Source organism: Sorex fumeus, unplaced genomic scaffold, assembly GCF_029834395.1.
Source record: "Sorex fumeus unplaced genomic scaffold, SorFum_2.1 ptg000003l, whole genome shotgun sequence".
Lineage (NCBI taxonomy): Eukaryota > Metazoa > Chordata > Mammalia > Eulipotyphla > Soricidae > Sorex > Sorex fumeus.
Window position 1 is genome coordinate 40,046,226 of NW_026606060.1, and position 15,305 is coordinate 40,061,530.

Consider the following 15,305-nt stretch of genomic DNA (forward strand, 5'->3'; position numbering starts at 1 on the left):
GTTCATAAACCACCTTTATTTAGTACTTGGTATTGTTTGAAAATTTGAAAAGGTATATGTTTGAGGCTACAAAGGTGACTATTTAAAAAAATGCACCTAAATCTTACAGGTCATGTAAACTATACTCATGAATTCTCACCACTTTCCCTCTAATAAAAATAAGTGATAGCGAGGATTATCTATAATATCTATATGTTTATCAATGCATTACTACTATAATAATGATTTTTAAATCACCAGCTTAAAGACAAAAAAATGCTAACTGAAATGTCATTGAAGAACTTTTTAAACTGAAAACATGAAAAATGGAAGGCCCAAAGGGAGCTTAAAACTTGTAACAGCAATCATAATAACTTATCTATTACATTTAACACAGTAAAAAGGATAAAGACAATCATTTTGAAGCAGATGTGTGTATTACATGAGCTTGTCAAGTGCTGGTATAATAAATGAGGAATACAGAGGTCATGTAGATATCAGAGAAGGAATTGAATATGTAAAAAAGTGAGACTAAATTTCTGCAAGTATCTCATGTGGGAAAGAGAGCAATTTATTCTGTGTAATTCCAGAGGAGAATGGGAAGCTTTGTATGTAAATTACAGGGAAAGAAATTATGAGCACATAAGAGTTTCTAACATATAAGAAAATTTACAACCTGCCAGATCACAAGAATTTTAAATTACTTTTGAGAGATCCCTGGAAGGGGAGTCCTGCATGAAATGTTAGATCAGGTGATTTTTTATTACTTTTCCAACATAAAATTCAAAAACTGACAAATGAAAATTAAGCCTACTTTGAAAGTAAGTCATCTCTAGATGTTTTACTAAGTAAGCATTGGAAATGCGATTTAAAAAAAATTAAATACTTCTTTTACCCCTACACCAAACTGAATTACTAAATTACTACGTACTCACTATTCTGAAATAAATAAAATTAAAAATCATTTCTTGACAATGTATCATTAAGAATAATTGTATGCAAAAATGAACAGTTAAAAAAATCTTATCGGAGTGTATTATTTACAAATATTGCTCAGAACAAACTAAAGAAAGGAAAAGAAATAATTGATAGGTCATTCCAAAATCATTCATATTGTAGCTTTAGTCAACAGTAAGTATTAAGCAAGTTATGATCAGTCACATTTAAATATACCACATTTATTACCTCTGAGTCAGAATAGTGGGCTTGTAATTTTTTGCACTCATATTTGAGTTTTTCAGATTCTCGCTCACGTTCCAAAGTCATGTTGTCCATTAGTGTCTGAACCTGAACCAGTTCTTTCTTTAGCACAGCAACATCTTCTATCCCTGGTCTCTGAAGCTGTCAAGCAACATATTTTAATTAAAACTTACAATGAAGGGCTGAAAATGCAGCTCAGTGACAGAGCATATGCTACTTATGTACGAGCTCTGGCACTACATAAAAATGAAATTAAAATTACACTGAAAACCTAAAAATACCCAGTTGTTGTTGTTTAGATTTTTTGGGGGGGAGGGGTGTTTTAGTTTTCCTAGGGTTTGTTTTTGTTTTTATTGTGGAGGCACACCCAGCAGCACTAAGAGCTTACTCCTGGCTCTGTACTCAGGAATCACTCTTGGAAGGAATACCAGGAATCAAAACCCAGTTAGCTGTGCAAAAGGCAAGCACCTTGTCTACTATATTATCTCTCAATCCCTGAAAATTCCTATTTCTAATGATTCTGGATAAATCAAAAGGAAAATGACCTTTAATATCAATTACAGAACTCCAAAGATCAAAACTTTTCTATCTACCCACCAACAATTTCTCTTTCTACTTTCATATTTCAAAGTATTACCAATTAAATGGCAAAACAGAAAACTTGTAATTACCTTTAGTGTTTTAATTGCTTTCCTCAAAAACCCCACACACTCATCATTTAAAAGTCACTTGAAAATCAGTAAAGATCTCCAGTTTCTAACCTAAGAAACTAATAATATAAATAAATCAGATACAAGTAAAATTAAGAGTTTGTTGCAGACCGAGTATTATTAACTCATCGATTCATCAATTCCTACATTTATGGAGTGCTAAAGGATAAAAAGGAATCAAGGGTAAGTCCAAGGTTGTTAAACTTGGGAGAGTATTAAAGATGTGCACATGCGTACAAACATATTTACAGTGACAGAGATAATATGATGGATTGACACACAACTGCTGAATTTAAAATTAAAGCCTGGGGGCTATAACACCATGGGGAAGCTCAGGCACCCATTGCCAGGACCAGGCAGGAGGAGGTGTGTACTGTCTGGCCTGGGACATGAGGAGAAGGGAGGGGAGGGGAGGAGAATATGGCCCAAGGTCGCCCAGGAGTGATGTCTGAGTGCAGAGCCAGGACTAAGTTCTAAGCACCACTGTGTGTAGGCCAAAGCACCCCCTTCTATGCACTCCTAAACAGCATGAAATGAAGATTGTACAGAAGGTAAGGTACATGCCCTGCATGTAACTTACCATGGTTCTATCCCCACCTATCTATATATGGCCCCCGAGTACCACCGCAGTCACTCCTTAGTATAAAGCCAGAAACAGCCTTTTCAGTGGCTGATCCACAGCCCCCAAAATAAAAGTAAAATAAAAACTAAAATTTTGGTTATTTTTTGTTTGGGGATCATACCTGGCAATGCTCAGGGGTTACTCCCTGCTCTGCACTCAGAAACCACTCCTGGCAAACTCGGAGGTCCACAGGGGATGCCAGACAACACATTCAAGTCAGCCAGCACCCTACTGGCTGTATTCTCTCTGGCCTCCAAAACTAAATTCCTATTAGAATTATCCTAAAATCATGAGGATTTATAAAACTAACACACAAGAGAAAATCAAGATATGAAATGAAAATGTGTACATTACTAAAAAGATTATGACAGAGCCAACAAAATTCTAAAGTAATAAATTATGTATCATAAAATTCCATTTTTATTTTAAAACTACAATAGATATACAGGTAGATAGACAGGTATCTATTTATAAAATATTTGTAGGCATCAGAGAGATTGTGTAGGGGTTAAGATATTAATTATATTTACATATGGCAATAGACAGACATGTAGATAGAGAGATAGATAAATGGATAGATATGGAGTATACATATGAAGGTGGTAGAAACTGGAAATAAAATTTATTTCCTCCATTCTTTCTACTTGAGCTATTTCTTAAAATTTTTTTATCAGTATACATATTTCAATCTTTATTTAGAAAGTTCTTAAGATACACTCCAGTAATTGGTTTCTAAATTACCAGTTCAGTCTTCAAATCTCGAATTATAGTTGCCTCTTTATTTAATTCTTCTGTCAAATGTGTCACTTTTTGTTCAGCGGCTTCTCGTAGACTCTTTTCTTCATCATATTTTGACTTTATATCTAATTATAGTTATAAAAGTATTAGCTCTGGGAAAGGACATTCTTATAAATTCCTGCATATTTCAGTAAATATCAGTGCATCATTCTAATTTAAATGTACATTCTTGAGATAATCATAAAGATATACCTTGAGGCGCATATGCTGCCTGAGCCCATGTGCTGCTTGCGCCCATGTGGCCGAGCACATGTGTCACCTGCATCTCCCCTCTTGAGATGTGTACTTTTCATGCTTTTGTGTCTAATGCTAGGATGTATGTAGGGCTCTCTCCGCCCTTGGAGAAGCCCATGTTCCCTCTTGAGTACGTTACTCTCTCTCATTCTCTCCCGCTCCACATCTTAAAAATCCTCCAAATAAAATCTATTTATTTCAAAAAATAAAAAATAAAGATATACCTTGAAATTATAAAATCACACACAATGGTAAATTATTTTTGTCTACACAAATTCTACTAAACAGAATCCCAATGCAAATTTATCACAAAACTATTTACTTAAAAAAATCTATAAAATATTTGTAGGCATCAGAGAGATTGTGTAGGGGTTAAGCTATTGATTATATTTACATATGGCAGACTCTTGGAAAGGCATATGGTCCTCTGAGATAATCCACCAGAGATAATCCCTGAGAAGAGCCAGGGATAGTCCCTGTGCACCACTAGGTGTGGCACAACCTATCGCCTCAAAATAAAAATATTGATACTTGTTGACACTGCAGGCTGGAGCGATAGCACAGCGGGTAGGGTGTTTGCCTTGCAAGCAGCCAACATGGCCGACCCGAGTTCAATTCCTCCGCCCCTCTTGGACAGCCTGGCAAGCTACCGAGAGTATCTCGCCTGCACGGCAAAGCCTGGCAAGCTACCCGTGATGGATTCGATATGCCAAACACAGTAACAACAAAGTCTCACGATGGAGATGTTACTGGGCCCGCTCAAGAAAATCAATGAACAACGGGAGGACAGTGACAGTGACAGTGTAGACACAGGGCCAGCTCCTGTGTCTACACACAACTCCATATAGCCAACCCCAGTTCAAACCAGGCTGCACATGGTCCCCCAAGCACAACAGAAGTGACCCCTGAACATAGAACCAAGAGAGGTATAGCCCCAACTTCTCTCTTCCCTAGCAAAAAAACGGGTGTCTGAGAATGAGACTCAGTGGTAGAGTCCATGACTTACATGTGTGTGGACATAGGTTTAATTCCCAGTAATATAAAAAACAAAGAATAACATTTGGAGGGGCATAGGGATGGCTCAGTAGCAGAGCACCTGCCTTGCAAGCATGAGGCTATGAGTTCAATCTCGAGAACTATCTCACATGCCTACTCGGATTTGGGCCAAGCATCCTCCACCCAGATCCTCCAAATTCCAGTAGGCGGGGGTCACACCCACCAACTGGCCCCCTGGCGCCGTGTAATCCCATCAACGGCCAAGACTCAGACACTATAAAAACCAGCTCCTGGAAGAAGAACAGTGCAGTCTCCCTGCCCCCAGGCCTGACTGTCCTCGCCGCTGGGGCCCCTTGGAGAGGAGCGGGTTGAGCTTTCCTCCCCGCCCCGACCAGGGCTCCAGCAGCCAAAGACCTCCAGGATCAGCCACCACCATGCTGAGACCACTCTCCGCACACATGAAGGTACTGGCAGAGGGACAAAGTCATGCAGGTTCCGGGGCCGAGATCTCCAAGCCTACTCGGATTTGGGCCGAGCATCTTCCACCCAGATCCTCCAAATTCCAGTAGGCGGGGGTCACACCCACCAACTGGCCCCCTGACGCCGTGTAATCCCATCAACGGCCAAGACTCAGAGACTATAAAAACCAGCTCCCAGAACCGCACGGCCACATTCGCGGCCGAGCGACATCCTATTATGCCATCTTATTATCTCATTCCTACTTTGGACAAACTGGCAGGCTACCAAATGTAGCCTGCCCACACAGCAGAGTCTGGCAAACTCCCTGTGGCATACCCTATATGCCAAATACCAGTAACAATGATGGGTCTCATTCTCCTAAAGAGCCTTGAATATAATCTCAGGGCTAGGATGAAGGAGACGTTACTGGGGCCTGCTCGAGGCAATTGACGATTAACAGGATGATTTGTGATTTGTGATTTGTGATCTCACATGCCATGTACAATCTTGGCAGCACCATCGTCTGTGATCCCAGGTGCACAACAAAGTGTACAGCCACTGGTAAGCACAGCAACTAAACGTGCATTGAGTGTGTGTGGCTCCCAGTGATGACACCAACAGCATCAAAGGGCAATGAAGGAAAAATAAATGATATTGTACTTGATAGTACACCAACTGTTAGAGCTATGACATTTAACATCTTCAAAATATAACTTTTTAACATTTAAACATAGACCAAAATATCAGTCACCTTTTTTAGAATTCAACAATTCTACAAAGAAAATCAGCCCTTCGAAGGATGGAGGAAGGTGGACAAAATACTTTTATACAAATTGTTATCTCTAAATACTATTCATTTCTATAAAATGCTTTATCACACTAAAATATATGTCTATAATGACCAAAAAAGGTAACAAAACTGATTTATCTGCATCTTTTGCCCTCCTATGCCAGATATAGACACCAGATTTCATGCAAAGCATGAACTTAACTGTTGAATCCACCACATCCTCATTCTGACATTGATTTACTAACTAAAAAAATTCTTGTTCAATTTACCTGCAATTTCAGTGGCAAGTTGAGCTGCTTTCTGTTCAAATAAGTCTTTCATTTGCTTAATATTAAAATTTTCTGTTTGAGCTTCTTCTAATTGCTGTTCCAAAGACTGCAGCTCTAGAAACAAACCAGTTAGCCAAGTACAATGTTTTATATATATATATATATGCTAAATTATTATATAGATTATAATTACTACAGTAAATACATGTGTCTTGCTCATGAATAAATTAATTAAGTACAAACTGAGTAATTTTACATTTCAAGAATTACGTGTTTTGACTCGTTTAAGGTGCAAAACATTATGTAATTATAAAATAAAAAGTATTTGGCATCACAAAAATATTTGCTCAAATGTTATTTTATTTTTCTACTTAATATTTTTCTATATGTGGCAGCTAACCAGAGAAATATATTCTGCTCTTCTAATAATATGTTACAATAATGCAAAATGGACTTTGAAACAGTTTGAGAATAATCAGCATTATAAATAAAACAATCTATAACAATATGCAGTCAATGCTTTTAATATTTGATTCTGAGACAGAAAGGAGTTTTCAGGGACAGGGTAGTAGTTCACAAGTTAGAGTGCATGTTTCACATGTAGATTCAATCCCTGGTACTTCATGGTCCCAAAGCACCACTGGGAGATATCCTTGAGCATTAAATCAAGTGTGGGCCACCAGCACCACCAGGTGTAGCCCAAAAAAAAAAAAAAAACTGAGCTTTTAGAGAGAAATTAAGTACAACTAATATTAAAATATGTCTCGCTACTCATTGAGAATTCTTTCAGTTAAAAAGGATAATTATCTCAAAACATTTTATTTCAAAAGCAAAGAGTTTGCCAATCTTTGATATAAATCTAACTTTCCTTTAAAAAACACATTAATATAACATTGCATAAGTTTACTTATAACTACAAAATAAAAAAAGAAACTATTGTGATTAAAACTAGTTGGTTAATTCACCAAATTGACAGGTTACAGAATATTCCAAGCCAGAATGACTATTATCTTTAGTGCTACAGAGTCAATAAGTATAACCACAAAACATAATTCATGCAACAGGTACCAAGAGAAAAAAAGAAAAAAAGGTTTAATGGGGAAAAAAAGAAAAGATATATACTTTAATTATGTTACCTGCTGGTGAATCAGCGACCAATCCATCAGGTTTTGACTCCTCAATAAAAACAAGACATTGAGAAAATGCATTAAAATAAAAAGACAATATAGTTCTAATTGCTGGTGTTCACTAAAATCTCTAGCAACCACATTCTGTCAGGAAAGTAGCAATAGTTTATTGAAAATTAAATTGTAATCTGCTCACATTCTTCCAGGTCTTTAAGGAACCATTCAAGGAAAACTAGTTTAATGATCTAACTGCAGCTCACTGGTTTCTAAGAGTATTTTATGTATAAAATTATGTGCCTTATAGGGCTGGAACAATAGCACAGTGATAGGGCGTTTGCCCTGAATGCAGCCAGCCCGGCTGAGCCAGGTTCAATACTCCACCCCTCTCGGAGAGCCCAGCAAGCTACCGAGAGTATCTCGCCCACACAGCAAAGCCAGGCAAGCTACCCGTGATGTATTCAATATGCCAAACACAGTAAGAAGTCTCAAAATGGAGACGTTACTGGGCCCGCTCTAGCTCTAGCAAATAGTAAAAATCATCTTAAATTCCACAAATTTAGTAATAAATAATACATGTCATTAAAACTACAAATTTTAAAGAAATTATATCAGCAGGCAAGATGTAATCCTATAACATTTGAAAATTTACATAAGCTTAAAAAGTTACCATGACTGAAATATTTGATATAAATTTTAAATACAGGATCTCAAATAATCTTTAAAGCAAGAAAAAAATCTAACATTAATTTTCATAAATTTAAGTTAGCCAGTCATTATATCTATATTCTAAATAATTATAAATATATTTAAGATTTTAACAAGATATCTCAGACTATACTTGACTTCCCAGACACTGGATTTAGACACAATGATTACGAACTGATCAATATTTAAATTACATTTTTCTCTAAAAGGAAAATGGTTTTCCAAGGCAATTTATTCTTTACACTGTGAAGAATTTATTTGACCTATTATCTGTAAACAATCATTTCAAATATACTAATATCTTCTCTGTTTTCAAGTACAGAGCATAATAGAATGTCATGTCAGCTAATGACATCTATGCAAAACAAGAATAAATGAACCATAAGTACTATAGATTTATTGAAAGTCTCTTTCAGTATAGTCTCAATTATAAAAGCTAAAAATTATAATGACTAATATTTGTTTTCTTTCTAATCCAAATGACAATTTTTTGGCTAAAGTCAAAAGTGGCCTGACTGAAAGTCCTAATGTACTCAGGAAAATTATTAAAAAATTTCATAAAATATTCTGATTCTTTATATAACTTTAGTATAGAAGACAATACAATTTTAGTAAAAAAATCACAGTGCTAAAATGATTTAGATGTACATTAAATGGTAAGAACTCTATAACAGCAAACAAATTTTAATCCAAAAAATTCTTTCTTAATAAAATGGTAATTTGCCTTATTTCTGTTATGTATTATTCACATACTGCATAGGTTCAGGATATATTTATTATGCATAAATACATCTATTCCATTTTATAAAACCTAATATACTATTAATACTACAACAGTTCTCCTATGTTCATTATCTTCCTCCTAATAGAAACTATGAACATGTAATAGTTTTTTCCCAACAGAACATGTTAAAGATATCCAATTTGCCACAGACAAAAATACTTCAAAGATGTTAACTGTTTGAACTTATACTTATGTATACTGTCAGAAAATTAAGAGTTAATGTAGCCTAGTATTTAAAAATATTCGTAGGGAGTTCCTTTTTTGTTTTATTTTTGGTTTGGTTTAATATTTTAATTGCTCCCAGTGGTTCTGTGCTGGGGATCACTGATGAAAGTGCACTGTGTGGTGCCAGAGATGGAGCCCAGGTTGCATGCATGCAAAGTAAGTACCTTAACCTGCTGTACTATCTCTCCAGCCCCACACAGAAAATTCTTAGTGAAGCACATGTAAAATTTTACATTTTATAGTTTCCTATAGATTTGTTTTCACACATTAGAATCACAAGGAGTATAAACTTTAGGCTATTAAATACCAAAAGAAAAAAATTAGGAAGTAATATCAGGCTACATGCTAAAAAAAAAATATAATCAGAACTGCTACCATGTAAGCTCTTCCACTGACTCAGCTTAAATTAAATCATGATTAAATCTCAGAAGGGATGCAATCCAAACCACAAAAGTTCATGGGTACACCAGTCTTCCAACTGAAAATTCTGGGACACCCTTAGGAGTAAGGCAGGCTAAGTCCCTAGTCCCTTCCCTACAGAAGCACACACACACACACACACACACACACACGCACACGCACACGCACACGCACACGCACACGCACACGCACACGCGCACACGCGCACACACACACACACACACACACACACACACACCACAGCTGCTGTCACACCAACAGACAAACTCCACTATTTCACAAGTAATCTCTGCAGAGATGTCAAACTGCCAAAAATTCCTGGTAGAAGGGTTTTCAGAACTTTGGGTTCGTCTTGGACTGGGAATGGGCAGCCTCCCCCATCACATACTTCCAGAAACCCTATAAGACACACCAACAACCCACAACTACAACTATGTAAACACATTGCCCTGTTATATATCCTATTGTTCCTGGACAGCTCCAAATTCTGTAATACTGACATCCCAGTAGGATCACACCAGATCAGATAGGTTAGTAACACAGAAGTCAACTATGGTCAACAAACAGTAACATAGAAAGCTCAACTAACAATAAACAGCTTAGTAAATCCACAGACAAAGACTTAATGACTATATGTTGAGATATAACTATTTTTACATATTTTCTCTTAGTAAAGTATTTTTTGATAATTCATTAGCCATTTAGTTATAACAAGCAATATAAAATAAATTATTTTGTGCCTACTAAGGGTGTAAGCTTGGAGGGTGGATGGGAAAATATGGAGGGAAGGTCCACATTCGATATTCCAACACTAATCCCTGGCAGTGGGTTTATTGTTGGAATATTGAATGACTGTATGAACTGTATTAAGAACAACTTTGTGAACTATGGTGTTTAAAGAAAGGAAAAAAGGGGATGGAGCGACAGCACAGCAGGTAGGGTGTTTGCCTTGCACACGGTGGCCAAACCGGGTTTGATTATCAGCATCCCATATGGTCCCCTGAACACCGCCAGGAGTAATTCCTGAGTGGATGAGCCAGGAATAACCCCTGAGCATCGCTGGGTGTGACCCAAAAAGAAAGGAAGGAAGGAAGGAAGGAAGGAAGGAAGGAAGGAAGGAAGGAAGGAAGGAAGGAAGGAAGAAATTCCTAAACACATTAAATTTTTTAAAAGTATAACTGTTTTTAATAATGAAAAAGAATAATAAAATACTTCAAGTATTTAAAAGTAATTACTTGCTGCTGTAGCCCTTGAAGCTTTTCTAATTCTTTCTTTAATTCTTCTGAGTACCATTTTTCTTCCTAAGGGGGGAAAAATTTTTTTAATTCGTAACTTTTGGAAGATTTTTCATCTAAAACACTAAAAATTAACAAGTAAAAAAATAAATAAATAAAAATTAACAAGTTTTATTCTTACCTTAAGAGAAGCCTGTAAGTCTTGAACTTCTTGTCTGAGTAGAGTTATATCATCTCTAAACATATATGGAGAAAAAAAGAAATTAATAAACTAATGCTTTTTAATTAACAACTTGTTCTTAAATATTTGCTAGTGACTACATATTAATATTTCAGTTTTCTTCTTAAGAGAACTATCAACTTATAAATTTATTTGTAATTTTTTCATAAAGCTTATCATTTATTGTGAAAAAATGATTTATCATAAATATATAATAATAATGAAGTATTTAAGCAAAAAGGAAAATATCTCATTAACTTTCCAATATAACAGTTGACATAAAAATTGGAACTTATTAATAAAGACTATAAAATATATATGATATAATTACTCCCCGTTGATGTCAAGAGAGGGGTGCGGCAGGGTGAGATACCATTTCACCGAAACTCTTCAGTGCCACCCTCGAGAACATCATGCGACGACTGGAATGGGAAGGAATGGGAGTGAAGATAGATGGTCGGCAATTACACCACCTCCGCTTTGCTGATGACATTGTTTTAATAACACCAAACATCAGCCAAGAGGCACAAATGCTGGCCGACTTTGACCGTGAGTGTGGAAAGGTAGGACTACAGCTGAATCTTACGAAGACAATGTTTATGAGAAACAGCCTTGTTCCTGACGCCCCATTCGCTCTCAATGGAACGACCATCTCCGAATGCAACAGCTATGTCTACCTAGGTCGAGAGGTCAACATGACAAATGACCTGGCACCTGAGCTGCGCAGGAGGAAGAGAGCGGCTTGGAACGCCTTCAAGAACGTCGAAGAAATAGCTAAGAGGACGAAGAACCTCCGGCTCCGGGCACATCTCTTTGATTCCACTGTTCTTCCTGCATTAACATATGCCTCAGAGACCTGGGCCCTACGCAAACAAGATGAGAACGCTATTCAGGTCTCCCAAAGAAGAATAGAAAGAGCTATGCTTGGAATATCACGTTTCACTCAAATGAGAGAAAGAATCCGGAGTTCTGACATCCATCAACGATCAAGGATCAGGGACGCTGTCTCATTTGCCAAGGTGTCGAAAATCAGATGGGCTGGTCATGTAATGAGATTTAAAGACGACCGTTGGACTAGAGCTGTTACTGATTGGATTCCACGGGATGTCAAGAGACCGCGTGGCCGCCCACCTACCAGATGGTCAGACTTCTTCGTCAAGATCATTAACGATCGGTTTGAGGCCCTTCATGTTCCCGGAGCGAACAGATGCCATTGGGCTACACTAGCACGCGACAGGGACAAATGGAGACGTTACTGGCGCCCGCTCGAGCAAATCGACGACTAACGTGAAGTTAAGTGATTAAGTGATAATTACTCCCCAACTTATCACTCTCCTCATTCTCTTTGCTACAACATCATTGGATTCTATCTGTTCCTCTATCCTCAAACAGTATTTCCTGTCAGAATCTTCTCATGTAACTGGTACCCTCATCTGGGAGTCAACTTGACAAAGAATGATGACCAGATCCCTTCCGGGCCTAAAGTAAAAGAGAGACTACTTGAGCAAACACATTTAGGATTATTCTTCTAGATAACAGGAACTTATCTTTCCCTGCTGAACTGAACACAGTAGAAAAGAATTCTTGCTCAAAGTCACCACCAATGGCTGCCACAGCAGAAGACATAACTGAAATTAGTAAAGAAGAATACTCACTGATACTATTATACAGGGAATGGAGAACATGATTAGTTTACTGAAGGGGACTATAAAGTCTATACCAGCAAAAGATTATCACCATGTTAAAACAAAAAAATGGGAAATTCTGGTAAAGATTGAGTCTCAAGAATGTAGGTGGAGGTTGAGGAAAAAAAGCAGAGCCAGTTTCAGTTTCACTGGAATGTCAGGTTGAAGTACAAACAGAACTGCCCATAAAGAGAAAAGGACTCCACCTAATCCTAGCTAGCCATGTGTAAAGAATGCACTCATTATTCAACAGACATTGCCATTTATGCTATACTGCAATTCATCAGTCTAATGAAGGAAATGTGTAAATAAGAGAATTAACCATAAATTCTATGAGAAAAATAAAAACACGTTGAGAGAAATCCGAAAATTCCTTAGTACCACTGTATTCAAAGAAATGATAATAAGTTGAACATACTACAAAGATCATTATAAAAGTCGTTTCAGAATATATGTAAGATCAAACAAATGCCATGTGCCTCAAATAACAGTCTAGGACTGGAGAGATAGCACAATGATTTAGGCATTTGCTTTACATGCAGCCAATCCAGTTCAATTCTCAGCACAATATATGTTCCCCCAAGTCACCAGGAGTAAGACCTGAGCACAGCCAGATGTATATAAAATGTGTGTGTATATGTGTGTGTGAGCTAATTATATCTAGAAGAGAATTTCACAGTAGAGATAAAAACTTTGAGACAAAGTCTTTAATCTGAAAACAATGTGAAAGGTTTTTCATTTTATATTTTAAAAAAAAGATAAAGATCATTTTAATTCAACTTCTGAGTCAGTTGGATTGCTCAAATTCCTTTTAAAAGTGTCACATCAACAAGTTTATGATAATCTGCCTCTAAGAGAAAATCGTTTGAAGTGTATAATATACGAAAACAATATAGGGCATCTACAAGTGATGATTTGACATCAAAATTTTAAGGAAAAATTGTCAAAAATATTTCACTTACAGAAATTTATCTCAGAAATCCTCAAATATGTGGGAATAATATATCCACAAAGACATATGCCATAACATCACTAAGAACACTAAAAATATCCCAAATGCTCACAACAGAATGATAAAATTCAATACAACTATTTAAAAAAGGAGGGCTGGAGCAATAGCACAGCAGGTAGGGAGTTTGTCTTGCACGCGGCTGACCCAGGTTCGATTCCTCTGTCCCTCTCAGAGAGCCTGGCAAGCTACCAAGAGTATCTCGCCCTCATGGCAAAGCCTGGCAAGCTACCCATGATATATTTGATATGTCAAAAACAGTAACAAGTCTCACAATTTGTTGTGAGACATTACTGGTATCCGCTCAAACAAATCGATAAACAGAGGACAGTGCTACAGTGCTATTTAAAAAAAAAATCACTTCAACTTCACTGATACAAAATAATCCTTAAGATAAAGAAATAAAAGGAGTGAAATAATAACTTCTCTTTTATGTAATTGCAGATATATCTCTTTATACATACACAGATACAAACATGAGCATATACAGGCATAGATTATTTCCAGATGTAGACAACAAAAATGATAATGAAAAGTTAGAGAATAGGAAAAGGCATTGGCAAGAAGTCAACCAACCAAATCACTATTTCACCAAATGACTACTTAAACCATTTGAACTTTGTATTTTGTATGTGTTATCTATACATACATTTTAAAAATCAGATCCTGGAGTCGTAGCCAAAGCAAACAGGCAAGAAAAAGAAATTAAAAGAATTCAAATTGGAAAAGAAGTCAAACTAACCACAAAAGTCCACTGCCACTGAAGGACCCAAAAATCAAAGACACAGTGACAAAATACAAAAATATTAATTTTTTTTTTTTTAGTAAAACACCATGAGGTACAGTTGTAGACTTAGAAACTTTCGTGCTTGGGTTTTAGTTATACAATGATCGAGTACCCATCCCTCCACCAGTGCCCATTCTCCACCACCAATAATCCCAGTAGCCCTCCCACCCCCCCCCATCCCCCTCATCCCACCCCGCCTCTGTGGCAGGGAATTCCCTTTTGTTCTCTCTTTTCTTTAGTGTGTTGTGATTTACAACTGAGGTATTGAGTGGCCATCATGTTCGTTCTATAGTCTACTTTCAGCACGCATCTCACACCCTGAGCAAATCCTCCAAACATCCTTTACTTGGGGTTCCCTTCTCTATCTGAGCTGCCTTTTCCCCCAGCATGTGCTGCCAGCTTCCAAGCCATGCAGCAGACCTCATCTCAACTACTCTTGTGTGTTCATCTCCCATTCTGTTACTTTTACACACACATACATTCATAGCAGTGCTATTAATAATAGCTAAGGCCTGGAAACAATTCAGGTTCCAATGAGAGGTAAATGGATGAAGGAAATGTGGCACATATATACAATGGAATACTATGTGGTTATAAAAAATATAAAATCCTACTTTTGCTACAACTTGGACGAATTAGAGGGTGCTACCTTAACTGAAATAACATAAAAGAAGAAATGCTGGAAGATGTCACTTACATGTAATATATAAAGAAAAATGAAAGAGAGATTGGAAAAAAAGCAATGGAAACAAACTTTTAGACTCTGACAACAGAACCAAGACTATTAAGGCAGAGAAAGGGAACAGGGGAAAATAGGTAGATTAGAAATGACTTAAGGATAGAAATGAAGAGTTATGACACACTGATGACGGTGAAGATACATAACATTGTGTTACAAAAACATAAACACTATTATAAAATAATAAAAAATAAAATCTGGTCACCCAAAACTACAATCAAATATTTGATTTCAAATATATGATGAATATTGACAGAATAATCTATCAATTGATAGAGAACTTTAAAACGTAGAGCTTTCTAGATCCACTCA

General features: G+C 36.7%; 1 protein-coding gene across 2 annotated transcripts in view; it reads right to left on the reverse strand.

Moving 5' to 3' along the window:
• EEA1 (early endosome antigen 1) overlaps positions 1–15,305 on the reverse strand; it is a 143,128-nt gene that overhangs the window by 83,236 nt on the left and 44,587 nt on the right. For both annotated transcript variants that reach the window (XM_056115465.1, XM_056115456.1), the window contains 6 exons: positions 10,735–10,789; positions 10,554–10,619; positions 7,194–7,233; positions 6,058–6,171; positions 3,253–3,374; positions 1,165–1,320 (listed from right to left, as the gene is read on the reverse strand). In XM_056115465.1, coding sequence (XP_055971440.1) covers positions 1,165–1,320; positions 3,253–3,374; positions 6,058–6,171; positions 7,194–7,233; positions 10,554–10,619; positions 10,735–10,789 — 553 coding nt within the window. The remainder of the gene's footprint in view (positions 1–1,164; positions 1,321–3,252; positions 3,375–6,057; positions 6,172–7,193; positions 7,234–10,553; positions 10,620–10,734; positions 10,790–15,305) is intronic.